A 13,783-nucleotide genomic window follows, 5' to 3' on the forward strand; every position below is an offset into this window, starting at 1 on the left:
TCTATATTTATCTTTGACAGCACCTATTATGTTTATGTGTTGTTAATAACTCATTGATGGCCTGTAAAAAGTCAACACCCCTATTTTAGTGCTATTGTTCTCATTGACATCTTCGGATTGTACTTGTGTAAGGGTCAGCCCCCTTGTTAGGCTGCAGATTATAATCAAAAATAGTTTCATGATGCAAAGATCTCTTTAACTTTACAACAATTTGGCACCTTCAAGACAGTCTATTAGTAAGTGGTAAGAAAATATTGTGCCAGCTGCTATGACGAGGACATCATTTATTTTCAGTATTGGCCAAAATCTTTCCCTTGTTTTAGTTACAATTTTTTACGTAGCAAATTAATAGTTTTTCATCTTTAAAATCATGGTAACATAAGGTAAAGGTATAAACTATGAAATATATTTTAATACAAAAAAACCCATAACCACTGCAGCCAATTTTGAATACATCAATTCTGCAGCATGAATGCATATGAGAGACACAATATACAAGCCAAAGAAGAAATCATAAGTTGGAAAGGAAGAAATAAATAGAATAGGATATAAAAGATTGCAAAGGTATTGTTACATATATTGCTAGATTGTCAGTAACAATATTTTGTTACTGTCAAACTTACGTAGTAGAGAGTTTCAGTGACCATATCACGTTACACATCGAGTAATTTAAAAGGTAAATATCCTTGCTGATTATTGGTATGTGATCACACTTCTATTGATTCCAATAGTGTTGAAAGATTTAAATCAGTCAGTTTGCTTGTGGAAAGCATTTACATGTTTTACCTTAATCATAAGGAAGTCCAAAATGATGGCTACAAGTTTCAACACCTATCACTTCCTATTTTCCTCAAATTTGATGACACATTCAACTTTGTGTGCTTTAGAAGGGTAAGCACCTTTTGAAAGGCTGTTTCAAATATCAAGAAAAAAAACTTCTTACGGTTGCTTCCTTGGGCTAGCACTAAATAGTTCTTAGATGTCAAAACTTAATTCCAAGGTAAGGATCTTGCGGGAAGTTTTCATTGTAAATTTGCTCCAGTTTTTTAATTGGCAGGGATTCATATTCAGCTCATTTCACCCAAGAAAGCAGCAGGCAGCAATATGAGCAAGATGCATCATGGGCTAGAGGAATCATAAAAGAAATCAGAGAATGAAACCTGAATTGAATTATCCCAAAATAATACTGGACAAAAGCATGTCTTTACAGCTTAGGAAAGTCACAAACGGGAAAGAAAATCATAGCTAAAAATCCTCCCATGTAACTGTACATCATTCTATTATGTTTCAGATGATTTTTTTATCAATTTCTACAAGTAGAACTTTGAAACATTTGTAGAATAAATGGAAGAACAGTTATAAAAAAAAATGGGGTGATTGACTTACTAGGTATCTAATAAAAAATCTAGCAGGAAGGCTAAAATGTAAACAACAATTAAGGTGCGTATTTGGGGTGGCCCTGAATCTTATGCAATAACTTGCAATTTATCCTTTTTCACTTTTTTCTTGCTCTACTCAATTCCTGTTGGTTTGCCAAATACATTTCTGATGACTAGCCGTTTGTTCCTCTTCAAATTTTCCCAGGATTGAGCAAAACTGGCTGCTGAATATTTTGCTCATGCTTTACAATTGTGTAAGCAGGAATTATACATTTCAGATGGATATTTTCTTCCTTTGTGGCTAACAGATCTTTAAGTTAGAAAAATGATATTTTAGCATTGTGCTATGGGCTTAGAAGCATCTCTTAGATTTTATATTTGCATGATTATTTAGGAGTAGAATATTAACAACTCCCTTTGAAACAAGCATGCAATCGTATTACACAAAAAGAAATGAAACAAATTTGAACTTTTGGAAATTATGAAAATCAAGATTGACCACCTCGTTTCTTAGCTCTTTTTGTTTAGCTAAACATTTTATTGGTATAATATATGTTGAACAACTAGGCACAGATGACTCGCAGTTGGCAGCTTTGCCCCATGACTTTAGTGGGCTTATCCTGAGCTGTCGTTAGAAGGCTGAATAAATATCCTCACTCTATTTTATTATTGAAAAACTTATTCAAAATATAGTGTTAAGTACATCGAAAGGCAGAGCATTACATATTTATATCTTCCATCATTAACTGCTCCAAAGTCTCTAAATAATTTGGAGGTAGTAACCCGCAACCCCCAACATTCCAACCATCAACATGTTCAAAGGCCCATTTAGACAATCCGCCATGTTGTGCCATTCCCTAGGAATATGACAGAAAGAAGCATAATCCAAGAAGCTGCAAACATGCAAAATCTGATTAACCACGATAGCAAGCTGCCAGTTAACTCCATCCAGTCTTCGCTCATTCAACAAATCCACAATGATCTGAGAATCAGACTCACACATAATTCTCCTCCAACAAGGGAGCACCCTCTCTCAACACCAAGTAAAATAGTCAGAGCCTCCATCAGATTATTGGAATGCTTCCCTTTGCAAATAGAGAATAAAACACCACACCACTATCACTACCTCTCCCAATGCCTCTGATCCCTGCATGACCAGAATTCCTGCGGGAAGATCTATCAGGGTTAACTTTGAAGACTATTTCAGGAGGAGGAAGCCATCTCCCTTCCCAGTGAATCTTATGTTTGGCATGCCGAGGTCTTTTGCCAATCATCAAGGTCCCACTACTATCCCCATTATTTAAATTCTTGATAACATTGTGATCATTACGATCAAATGCCACAGAAAGGTCACACTTTGCACAATTACTTTCTTGAAGTCTAGTAATAAATCTCCTCCACACCTTAGTCTTTCCTAATTTGTTACCGTGAAAAATTTTGTGATTCCTTTAAAGCCAAAGATTCCAAAGAATGAGTGTAGGAAGTTTTACCCGGAGGTCTTCCCAAACTCTACAAAAATTCCACTAAAGATGTAGCATTAATACATGTGTAGCCCCACACCTCTCACCACCAATGCCAAAAAGTCTAGAATACTGACACTAACAGAATAGATAAGAAGTACATTCTACATTATTAAAACAAAGGACACAAATAGGTCCATAAAATCCCCTCTTACATATATTTTGTTTGGTGAGACACTCATCCTGAGCTAATAACCATAAGAAATAATTACATTTTCACCGAGAGAATTTATTTCAAGCCTGCTTCTACCAAGGTACACCAACCTACCCATGAAGCCTCCCGTCCAACCCTAGATATCTAGAAGCAACCGAGAGTTTTCCTTTAGGATCAAGACCTGGGGCTAAAGTATCTCTCCCTTTAAGAGAGTTGCAAAAACTACTTGCTAGGATCTTACCAAGTTCCTATCGATGTTTTACATTATCCTCAGTTAGCCACTCCGGAGGATCCTTATAGCAAGCCACCTGTAACTACCCCATAATCTTAACAGTCTTGTAACCTTCAACTTGTTTCCATCCAGCTTCAGAGAAATATTGCAAAGCGACCCAAGATGAGGAAACTCCTGCACAATAAGGGAATGGCCATTCCATGAATCCAACCAGAAAAGAGCTTCAAAGCCCTCATCACAAATCAAAAACAGACCTTCCTTGATAAGATTTGCTCCTCACTTAAGAGTATTGCAAGTCATAGAACCCTTTTCAATCAGGTCATACCTAGGAACATTCAAATAGGCTGGCTGCTACCCCACCAATATACTTATGAGTAAGAGTCCTAGCCCAGTCCTGATCCTGACAAGTAAACCACCGTCAATACAGCTTTGCAGCTAACACCTACCCAATTGTACTAGCTGACCAGAGGCCTAAACCCCGTCCTTTTGTCTGCAGTTGCACACTAAATCCCACTTAACTAAGCTCCACTTAAAGGAGAGAAACCTATCCGACCGTAAAAATTGGCAAGACAATATGTCAAACTCCTTAACAAAGCTACCAGGAGCAACTTAAACAAAGCATCTATAAAAAGGTAAAGCCTCAACTGCAGATTTTAGAAGGGTCATTCTCCCTGCAGAAGAAAGCCATCTACAAGTCCAGTAGCTAGCTTCCTTGCGATAATTATCTAAGGTCCCTTACCAGTACTCTCTTCTTTGTGCACCAATAGCAATGGTCATCCCAAGATACACAAATGGAGGAGATCCATTTTGAAATCTGAGCAATCCTTCTCTGAATAAGCCTACTGATATTAAAGAAAAAGACATTTTTTTCCCTTGAAGCAGCCAGGTAAATACTCGAGGCTTTCCGAAAATTGGCAGCTTCATTCATCCTAGCCATGCCCATCAAGGCGATATCATCTACAAACTAAAGATGCAAGTAAGGAAGCAATGAATTATTTGTCATGTCCCCTCTTTAATCTGACTAGCAGAGTTATGTTAGTTAGCCTATAATGGGGGTCTCGTAGGCTAGCAATTGTGGATAAAGACTCATACAAGATATTCAATGACCGGGCTTGACTTTACAAGTTGTTGGGAGCCAGTTGGGTGCAGTTCCTTGATTTTAGAGGGTATCCCTACATTTTAGGAGGATGTGGTAGTTTCCAGATGGGAGGTTCCACAGGACCATTCCATGGTTTCAGTTTCAAGATGACAGGGTGTGTTTCCTAGCTTCTAGGAGCATCCCTAGATTATAGGGAAGGGACTGCCAGTTGACCCATCTCGTCCGGTATCAATCACAGACAAGTGATATGGTCAGTTTCACGTTTATTTGGTTGGTTTGGGCTTTCAAAGGCAAAATGGGGAATATTTTAATATATTTAAATATTTCCTAAGCATTTAAATAATTTATAATAAGGCTATTTATATAGCCATTTCGAAGTAATAAGGGGAATATGGCTTCATTTGATCAAATGTGCCCTTGTGTTATAGCTCATTTGAAAGGTCTTGAATTATTATAAACTATTCACTATCCAGAGACTTTTTGGCACTATGAGTTATGACATTTTAATAAAGTAATGTTTTTCCCAAAGAAACGTGAATCGAAATCGGCAAGGCCGAATCGAATCGTGAATCGGCAATGAATCGGCGATGAATCGGCAAATTTGAAAAAACCCTTTAAATTTAAAGATTTTAACAATTTAAAACTTATTTCATGCACCCTTTATTGAATATAACTTAAGCACACTATAACATCATCAAATAGAAGTTAAAACTTAACATACATAAACATGAAACATAAAATCCATCACATACGTAACTATGTTATCTAAAATGTAAATTGTAGGCTAGCTGAAGTAAATAGAAATCAAATGATCATAATGATTTAAATCATAGAATGTATGTAAGATGATCCATAAGACATCAAATCATAAATTTATGTAAGAATCTAAGATGAAGATCCATGAAAGTTTGAAACTTTGAAACATATGTCTATCAATGATTCAGTATCAATATCTATAAACAAAATATAAAAACAAGGCTCTAGCTCAAGCCTCAGGCTCAGAGTCATCATCATCCTCAACATCATCCTCAAGCTCGGCTACAGCCTCAGCCTCAGCCTCTGAGTATCCAGTCTGCCTAGTAGCAAGGCGTCTAATGTAGGTCCTAGAGGACTGTCGAGCCATATCTCCCGCATATAAGATTGGCTCACGAATGTCGCTAGGGCCTGTGTCTATGCGTGCACGTGTGCATCTACCAATGCCTGAAGAACGTGCTCTAGCTGCCTCAGCCTCTATATCCACCTGGTCAATCCACGCACGGTCTTCCTCAGTGAAGACTGGATCTACAACCTCTATGAGCCACTGATTCTGGATCAATCTCCTCCAGAATGATCGGAGAGGAGTCAGTGCCCAAAATCTGTCTGATCCTAAGACGGAGGTTGTAATGAACAAAGACAAGATCATTCAACCTCTGCACTGTCAACCTGTTTCTCCTCTTCGAGTGGATGTGCTCGAACATGGACCAACTGCGCTCACATCCAGAAGCGCTGCTTGGCTGACTCAGAATACGAATGGCAATTTTTTGAAGTTTTGGGGTTGTGGCCCCAAACATTTGCCACCATCTATCTGAAATAAGGGAAAATAAAAATAATTAGTCTCATTTACAAATTACAAATTACAAGTTAACTCTAAAATTACATAATCAACTTTAAGTTTAGAATCTAGATTCATGAACATTGAATATATTATTTAATTTTTACCTGGCTGTATTGTTTCCCGAGCATCTATGGCTACCCTGCTAGAGAAAAGTGGCCCTTCTTTATTATTGAACTTATCAAGCTCAATAATTGCAGCACTACTATCCTCATCAGTACTCAACCTCTGGATCACTGTATATAATCCGGTGAGAACCTCCTCATCCGCCTTGAAGTCAGGACGGAAACGAAATGCCGAATTCAAAAAGTAAGCTGCTGCATGGATGGGTCTGTGGAGCTGATTCTGCCATCTCCTATCAATGATGTCCCAAATAGGGGCATACTTCTCCTGCACTCCTGCATACTGAGCTCTAATGGCCTCCTTGGCCCTATCCATGCCCTCATATATGTAGCCCATAGAGGGCTTCTCCCCATCAGCAGTTCGTAGGAGAGATACAAGAGGCTCAGTGGCCTACATATAAAGTAAAACAAAAATTTGAGTCAAAACTTAAACATAGAATAATTCAATAATATAAGGTAAAACTAAATCATTAAACAATTAGCATAGTAAACTGTAAAATATTAAATGTTAAATTGCAATAAAATTACCTTAAGTATTTCTCTAGCAGGTTTCCAAAAACCATCATCATCAAATATGCAATCCACCACATCTATCCCTGCAGTGGTCGTAGCATAGGAAGATGAAATCCACTCCCGCCCAACAAACATGCTCCTCAAATCATCCCTTGATGTCAACAAGGACTGCAAGGTGATGAAATTCGAGGCAAACCTCATGATCCCTGGACAAGCTAACTCTTTGTCTCCTGTGTACTTCCTCATTGTGCTAAGGACAAATGAATGATTATAAATAAACTTACATATGTTTTTTGCCCTTTCCACACATGACTTGACCCACTCAAGTTTGCCAATTTCCTCCAACATGAGGTCAAGGCAGTGTGTTGCACAAGGGGACCAAAATATGGTGGGGTGCCTCTCCATCAAAAGTTTGCCTACAACAATTTTAAGTTAATTAGAAATTCAAATTTCAAACATGTTAGAACTTAGGAAACTTAGAAATTCTAAGTTAGAATTAGAAAAAGTTCAAAATTCAAATAAATTTATTTTCAAAACTTAAAAAGTTAAAAGTTTACCTGCAGCAACATAACTTGCTGAATTATCCGTCACCACTTGCACCACATGTTGTTCCCCCACCTCTGTTATAACTTCCTCAATAACCTCACATAAGTATGTGGCGTTTTTTACATGAGCAGAAGCATCAATGGATTTGAAGAACATGGTATATCCTACAAGTAACAAAATAACGAATTATAATTACTATTAGCAATCAACAAATCAAAATTTGAAATAGTCAATCACGATTCAAAATTATGTATGTAGGAAAGTAGAATGATCAATCACCTCCACAAGATACAAGAAAATTGAGGAGTGTTCTTCCCCTCCTATCTGGCCAACCATCAGTCATGATGGTGCAACCCTTTTCGATCCACTCCTTTCGGTTGTCCTCAAGCTCATGCCTCATATCCTCAACCATTTCCTCCAGGAGGTATCCACTCAACTCAGCCTCAGTTGGGGCTTTAAACCCCGGACCACAAATGGTAACTGCATCTATCATGTTCTGCCAATAAGGAGTCCTATCACAAATAGATAATGATATTGATTAGAAATTTAGATGTCAAAAACTAAAATCATAAAACAAGTAGATATAATTAAAGTTTTACTTTTACTTTTAACTTTAACTTTGAAGATAACAAAGAAAAAAGAATCAATTACCTGGCTGCAATAAATGGAATGTTGCAAAAGTACCAGAATTTGCAAATCTCTTTTCTGGCAGCATCATGAATCTCCTTGTTCAAACCCATGCCCTCAAGCGTGGGTTGGGAGCCAGGAGTAGTGCGGGGCACAAAGTAACTATCCATTCTGCTTTTCCGCACTCTAGGCCGCAATAGGTTGGTGTTGGACTCTGTCTCAGTATGAGACCGACTACCACTAACACTCACATGAGCACTAGCACTAGGATGAAAAGGAGGCCTAAAAGAACCCTCTCCAACACAACCTACGGATGCGGAAGCTGATGCAGATGCACTTGCAGATGTAGATGCGGTTGCGGATGTGGGAGCACGGGAGCCAATACCTCTTAACCCTTCAAGTTGCATTTTCTTAGTCAACTTGTCTTGTTCAATTTTTTCTAATGCCACTAAACAAGAGCATTTTGCCTCAGCGGTTTGTTGAGTGCAAACTGTGACATCATGGCCAGGTATGCCAGCAATGTGGTATTTCAATCTATAGATACCTCCCGAATTTATTTCTTCTTTGCAAAATATACATTTTGTTTGATATTTGGTTCTCCCAGGAAACTCTTCATTATATTTCCAGCATTCATCTTTTTTACCCATTGTGGAAATTGGAAAATGAAAGCAAAGGGCTGCTGCAATAAAAAAATTCATGTAAAAAATCAAAGTTTGCAACTAATAAACAAAAACTACAAAACAACAAACCCTAGTTTGCAATTTAGTAAAACTAAAAATAAAAAGCATTCAAGATTTGCAAATGAACACTAAAAAAATTTAACAAAAAATGCATACTACGCTAACATGCAAAAAAAAAACCAACACTTACCTCTTGCAAATGAGTTGAGGAGTGTTGATATTGACTCCTTAATGCTCCCAATGCAATTTATGGCCTCCCCAAATGGACTTCTGATCTCTTTGGTGCTCTTCCTTCTTGCCGATTGGAAACCTATGGATTCTCTTTTCTCTTCTTCTCTCTCACTCTTCCTCTCTTCTACTCATACTAAGCAAATAGAAGGCTCTTTAGGGTTATAACAAAGAGGAAAGTCAACTTAGAAAGCAAATAAAACATGTGTTTTTTTTTAAAAATTGAACTTTCTATCCTTGCTGCCGCGGCCGATTTCTGGAGATTCACGATGGCGATTTTTGCCATGAATCGCCGATTTTGGCGATTCAGGCGATTCACAAGAAAAAATCGCCACCAACGATTTCCGATTCCAAAAAAATCGGGAGCCATGAATCTTATCACGATTTCGGCGATTTCGGCAATTTCATGGCGATTTTTGGAACTATGGTTTTTCCTATAGCCTAGATGCCTTTATTTGGGAAAATGTTATTTTATTATAAAGTGCAAAATGTAATTCTCATTTAGGGTTCAATTTGCACTTGAGAGGAGTTAAAAGGAGATGTAGACCTAATTGTTCATTATCTTTTGGCATATTGAAACTTATAAATTGTGAAATTGCTCCGGAAGGGCAATTTTGTGGCTTGGGACAAAACCCTCAAGTCTAGACTGTTGGGATGCAAACCTTAGCAGGTCTTGGTGATTGGAATTGTATTTCATTGCATTCAAATTGACAAAGGAGGTGGTCGATTTATCTTGGCATTATCATTTAAGTGGAATAGGGCACTTGCAGTTGGGCGGCCTACTTTTGGCAATAGGCTTTTCATTGCAGCAGCTCACGTGGGGGCTGGAGAAGGTCTTTTCTTCATCACTAGCCACCATAGCTTCCCTTTGGCATTGGACAGTTCATTGCAGCAATTTCTTAGTGTTGAATCATTCTCAAAGCATCTCCCTATAGCTGGTGTTGATCCCTATTTAAGACAGTATTGTATATTGGCAATGATCTCTTTGAAGTTAATATATCAGGTTGCTGGTTGGTTCGGGTATGTACTATTTCAGAATTCAGTAATGATAAAATTTGCAGCATATTTTACACTTCTTAAGTGCTATTTCCTATTTGTTATGCAATTATTTTATTTCCGAAAAACCCCAAAAGACTGAAAACACAAGGAAAAGAAAAAAGAAATCAGAAGTAAGCTAAGATCATTCAATGGTAACAAACGCTAGTCATAGATTCAGATTTTGAAACAAACTGTAATTTCTACGATCATCAGAATTGGGAATCTTTCATTATTTCAGTTCCACCCTTGAATCAAACCTTGCCTTATACAAGACTTAATAAATCTGCCCTGCTTTTCAAACATGTAAGGAAACTTGCAACAATAATGTTATTGTTTCCACGTTACCCATAATAGATCTTAAACAAATATGCAATTGGAATCCACATACAAGAGAATAGACAACATACGCACAAAAATGTGACACATGATATACCCTAGGAAACCCTCGTTGAAAAAAAAACTCAGCCTCCAAAAGCATCCATCACCATATATTATTCGGCAAAAACACCATTGAAATACAACCATGGAAGCCTTCAAAACCATAGCCACAACCAAGCAATCCATGTGAACAAGCATGAATCCACACATCCCATGCCATGCTTCTAACCTTCACAAATGTTCCCTTGGCTAACCTGTCAAGCCTTGTCTTTCTCGACTTTCCTTTTTGCCTTTTGTCTTTCTATCTTATCTCTACAACTACCTTTGTGGCTGCTGATATAGTAGCAACTCCCACAAAACCACCAAGTGGTATTACATAAACCATGTGCTACCTAACCCATTGACCCCACATTAATATTGGACATTTAATTTTTTTCCCCAATATTAAATAATTACATCAAATATTATCACAATGTTACACTACAACACATCAAAGATATCCCATGGGAATCTCTCCATGTTGCACATCCATCTAGGTGCTCCTAGGTACAACATTACATTATAAAATAAAATAATACAATATAATAATATTATGCAATGTGTGCAACACGCATAATCTCAAGAAACCATGACAATAAATAGATAGGAGAAAGAGGATCCCCTTGCCGAATGCCCCAAGAAGCACTAAATAACTCTCATGGATGAGAACAATAAAGGAAGCTAGAGTAACACAAGTCAAGACCCAATCAACCCACTTACCTCCAAAAACAAAAGCAACAACCTTTTGTAGAAAAGCCCAGTTGACCCTGTCATAAGTTTTGGCCATATATAGTTTTATAAAAATTGCCTTCTCCTTTGATTTAGACATTAAATGGATAGACTCTATGCCAATCACAAATTCATGAAGAACCTACATACCTTCAAAAAAATCTCCCTATTCCTCCAAAAAAAGTCTTAAGGCACCCCTTGAGTCTTTCAACAATTAGTTTATTGATAATTTTTATGCCACATTACACAATGCAATAGGCCTAAACTGGTCCAAACTCTTTACATCTTATTTCTTAGAGATAAGTGCCAAAAAGATGAAATTTAAGGCTTTCAACATTTGCTTATTTCTTTGAACTTCCTAAAACATCTCTCGAAAGGCAATTTGATTACCTCCCAAAATTCTAAATAAAAATCTATAGGAAAACTAAAAGAGCTTGGGGTTTTACATGTGAAACACTACTTCCTCTAATTCCCACATCAAAATGGGTTGAATGAGAGCTTCATTAATCTCATCAAAAACCAATGAGGGAATCCAATCCCAAATGAATTTTTCTTCCTCTCTCACTGAGGGAGCATCTTCAGTGAACAAAGGAAAAAAATACTGAGAAGCCTCCTAAAAATCTCACCATCCAAAAACATCAAAGAGGAAATAAGATTAGCATTCCTTCTAGCCTTGACAAAATTGTGGAAATAGGCACTAAACATATCATCCTCCTGAAGGCAATCAATGCAAGATATTTGTTTCCAAAAAATCTCATCTTGTAACTCCCAATCGTCCAACTCCTTAACAACTATAGATTCCTCTTTGTTCAAATCCAAGGTCATTCCTTGTCTCGGATCAACCAAGTAATAGTATCCAACAAAGATTGTGCTACTATTTTGTTGTAATGAAGATTTCCAAATCATTGTTTATTCCACCTTTTGAGCTTGTAATTCACATACTGCATTCTTTTAACAAAGGAATACATAGCCCTATCATGAGTAGGCTTCCCTTCTTGCCACCAATCAATCTACCACCAAGTGAGTGAGAGAGAGAGAGAGAGAGAGAGAGAGATCTTGCAACACCATAAGCTGAAATTTGAAAGAAGGCTTTTGAGACATTGAAGGAACCTGCTAAGAGTTTAATTGGCTAGTGATGAGAGTTCATCCAATCCAAGATCTCATAATTGGTAGTCTGCCTATTCCCCAAACAATAGCATGAGATAAGAAATCTATCTCTCTGAAATAACCTCCTCTCAACTCCTCTTGTTGTTCCAAGTGAAGATACCATTATTTTCATTCACATCAATTAAGTTCAAGAAGGCAATATTATCTTGGAGGACGCAAGAAGACAAGTCCAAACGGGTTACTTCTCCTCTTTTCTCCTCCAAGCTAGAAATTGCATTAAAGTCACCAACCACAATCGATGGAAGAAGAGGCCACAAGGAGCACACATATCTAATATAACTCCAAATTGTGCCTTACCCAAGAGATTAGTAGGGGCATAGACATTAGAGAAGAGACAACTTTTCCCCAGAATCCAAACTAGAAGTGATCAAAGGAATAATCTTCTTTGGGTTCCAACAACATGCAATACCCCGTGAATTGCCTTGAGCAATGATACACTAGCACATACCATGAGACCAGACTCTAGGAGCTTTGTTGAGAAAACCCTCCACTGACAACTTAGTTTCCTAAATAAAAACTAAATCTGGAGAATGAGAGTCAATTAACTCAAGATTAACCTACTATCTAGGGATGCTATTCATACCCCTCACATTCCATGATATGATAATCAATTATGTGTGGGAGAAATAAAAGTCAATAGTCTAGAGTTTCAACAATTAACTTTCACCTAGGTTGACTTTTGACTTTTTTTTAGGTTTCCTCCAACAAACCCTTCTTGATGGGTTTTTGATGCAAACCCAAGGCCTAAGAGGGCCCCCTACTTTTACTCATATCCAAACTCTCTTTCATGGGAGACAAGCCTGGACCTATATATTACCAACATTCTACCTCTTTGAAGACTCACCTAGAATAGGAACATCAAGATTCTGAGAAGGTGAGTTTGTATCCAGCTACCCATCCTATGAGTCAACCAAAACCAAGTTATAATTAATATTTTTGCCATCCTCAAACAAGACCATACCCAAAGGTTTAGCATCAAAGAACATCTCAACTAGAATTCCCTCTTCTTGAACCAAATCTTCCAAAGGCTCAAACCAATTAAAGTTCTCATCATATTGCATATCCTTCAATGTTCATTTCTTCACTCACCCCTTAATCTAAGGCCTGATATAAACCAAGCCTTCTTTATCTGTATTCCCTTCAACCAAAGGAGCCTTCCTCTTATCATTCTTAGGGATAGAGCTTCAAGGAGCACTAACTGTAGCCATCACCAGATTAAACCAAGGAACATTTCATTTGCAAATGGTCATATTCATGAATAATATGACAACTAAATGGAACTTGGGAAGAGGATCCAAGACAAATCTCAACATAATTTAGTAAATGATTATTTAAATCAATCTCAACATAGATGAGAGCATAAGAAATTACCCTCTTAGCTTGTAGGAAGATGAACCTGTACAAGAACTTTCGAGGGAAGCTCCTCAGCAAAATTGAACCCTGCATGTAATGCCTCGCCCGGAGATCCTTGGAAACAAGGATTCAAATCAAGCCAAGATATTTTTTTTTACAAGTATGAATGCACAAGACAACATCATACAGGGATCACAAGGATCGCAACGGAAGACTTCAACACAATCCCGGCAACCAACGAATCTCCGAACGCCACTACCAAACTAACACACACAAACAAAGCCAACAAAGACAACGCACATGATGAGAGCACAAGAAACAACCACTCATCAACAAAACACCAAGCTGGGGTAAAATGCAGAATCCCGAAATTTGGCTAAGCCTGAAA

The 13,783-nt window shown here is 37.6% G+C and overlaps 1 protein-coding gene across 3 annotated transcripts; it reads right to left on the reverse strand.

Annotated features, from left to right (window-relative positions):
• Positions 1-5,178: 5,178 nt before the first annotated feature.
• On the reverse strand, positions 5,179-13,427 carry LOC149569473 (uncharacterized). Of its 3 annotated transcripts, none has more exons than XM_089822173.1 (7): positions 8,654-13,427; positions 7,808-8,459; positions 7,436-7,668; positions 7,168-7,320; positions 6,626-7,026; positions 6,083-6,488; positions 5,179-5,948 (listed from the first exon to the last, which is right to left on the reverse strand). In XM_089822173.1, the coding sequence occupies exons 2-7, from the start codon at positions 8,428-8,430 to the stop codon at positions 5,650-5,652; spliced, it is 2,115 nt and encodes a 704-aa protein (XP_089678299.1). In that variant the 5' UTR covers positions 8,431-8,459; positions 8,654-13,427; the 3' UTR covers positions 5,179-5,649. The 3 variants fall into 3 exon arrangements, with proteins under 3 accessions (XP_089678299.1, XP_089678298.1, XP_089678297.1); XM_089822172.1 differs by having other exon boundaries at positions 7,808-8,462; XM_089822171.1 differs by having other exon boundaries at positions 7,808-13,427.
• Positions 13,428-13,783: the final 356 nt, after the last annotated feature.

Source organism: Cupressus sempervirens, chromosome 3, assembly GCF_028749045.1.
Source record: "Cupressus sempervirens isolate cs-2001-9-10 chromosome 3, ASM2874904v1, whole genome shotgun sequence".
Classification (NCBI taxonomy): domain Eukaryota; kingdom Viridiplantae; phylum Streptophyta; class Pinopsida; order Cupressales; family Cupressaceae; genus Cupressus; species Cupressus sempervirens.

What these genes read in the sequence shown, in the direction of transcription:
- LOC149569473 (XM_089822171.1), bottom strand. Translation starts at nt 8,481, where the DNA reads ATGAATTTTTTTATTGCAGCAGCCCTTTGCTTTCATTTTCCAATTTCC. An exon ending in ATTCCATTTATTGCAGCCAG is followed by an intron (nt 7,669 to 7,807) that starts GTAATTGATTCT and finishes TATTTGTGATAG; the next exon opens with GACTCCTTATTGGCAGAACA. An exon ending in CTGCTAGAGAAATACTTAAG is followed by an intron (nt 6,489 to 6,625) that starts GTAATTTTATTG and finishes CTTTATATGTAG; the next exon opens with GCCACTGAGCCTCTTGTATC.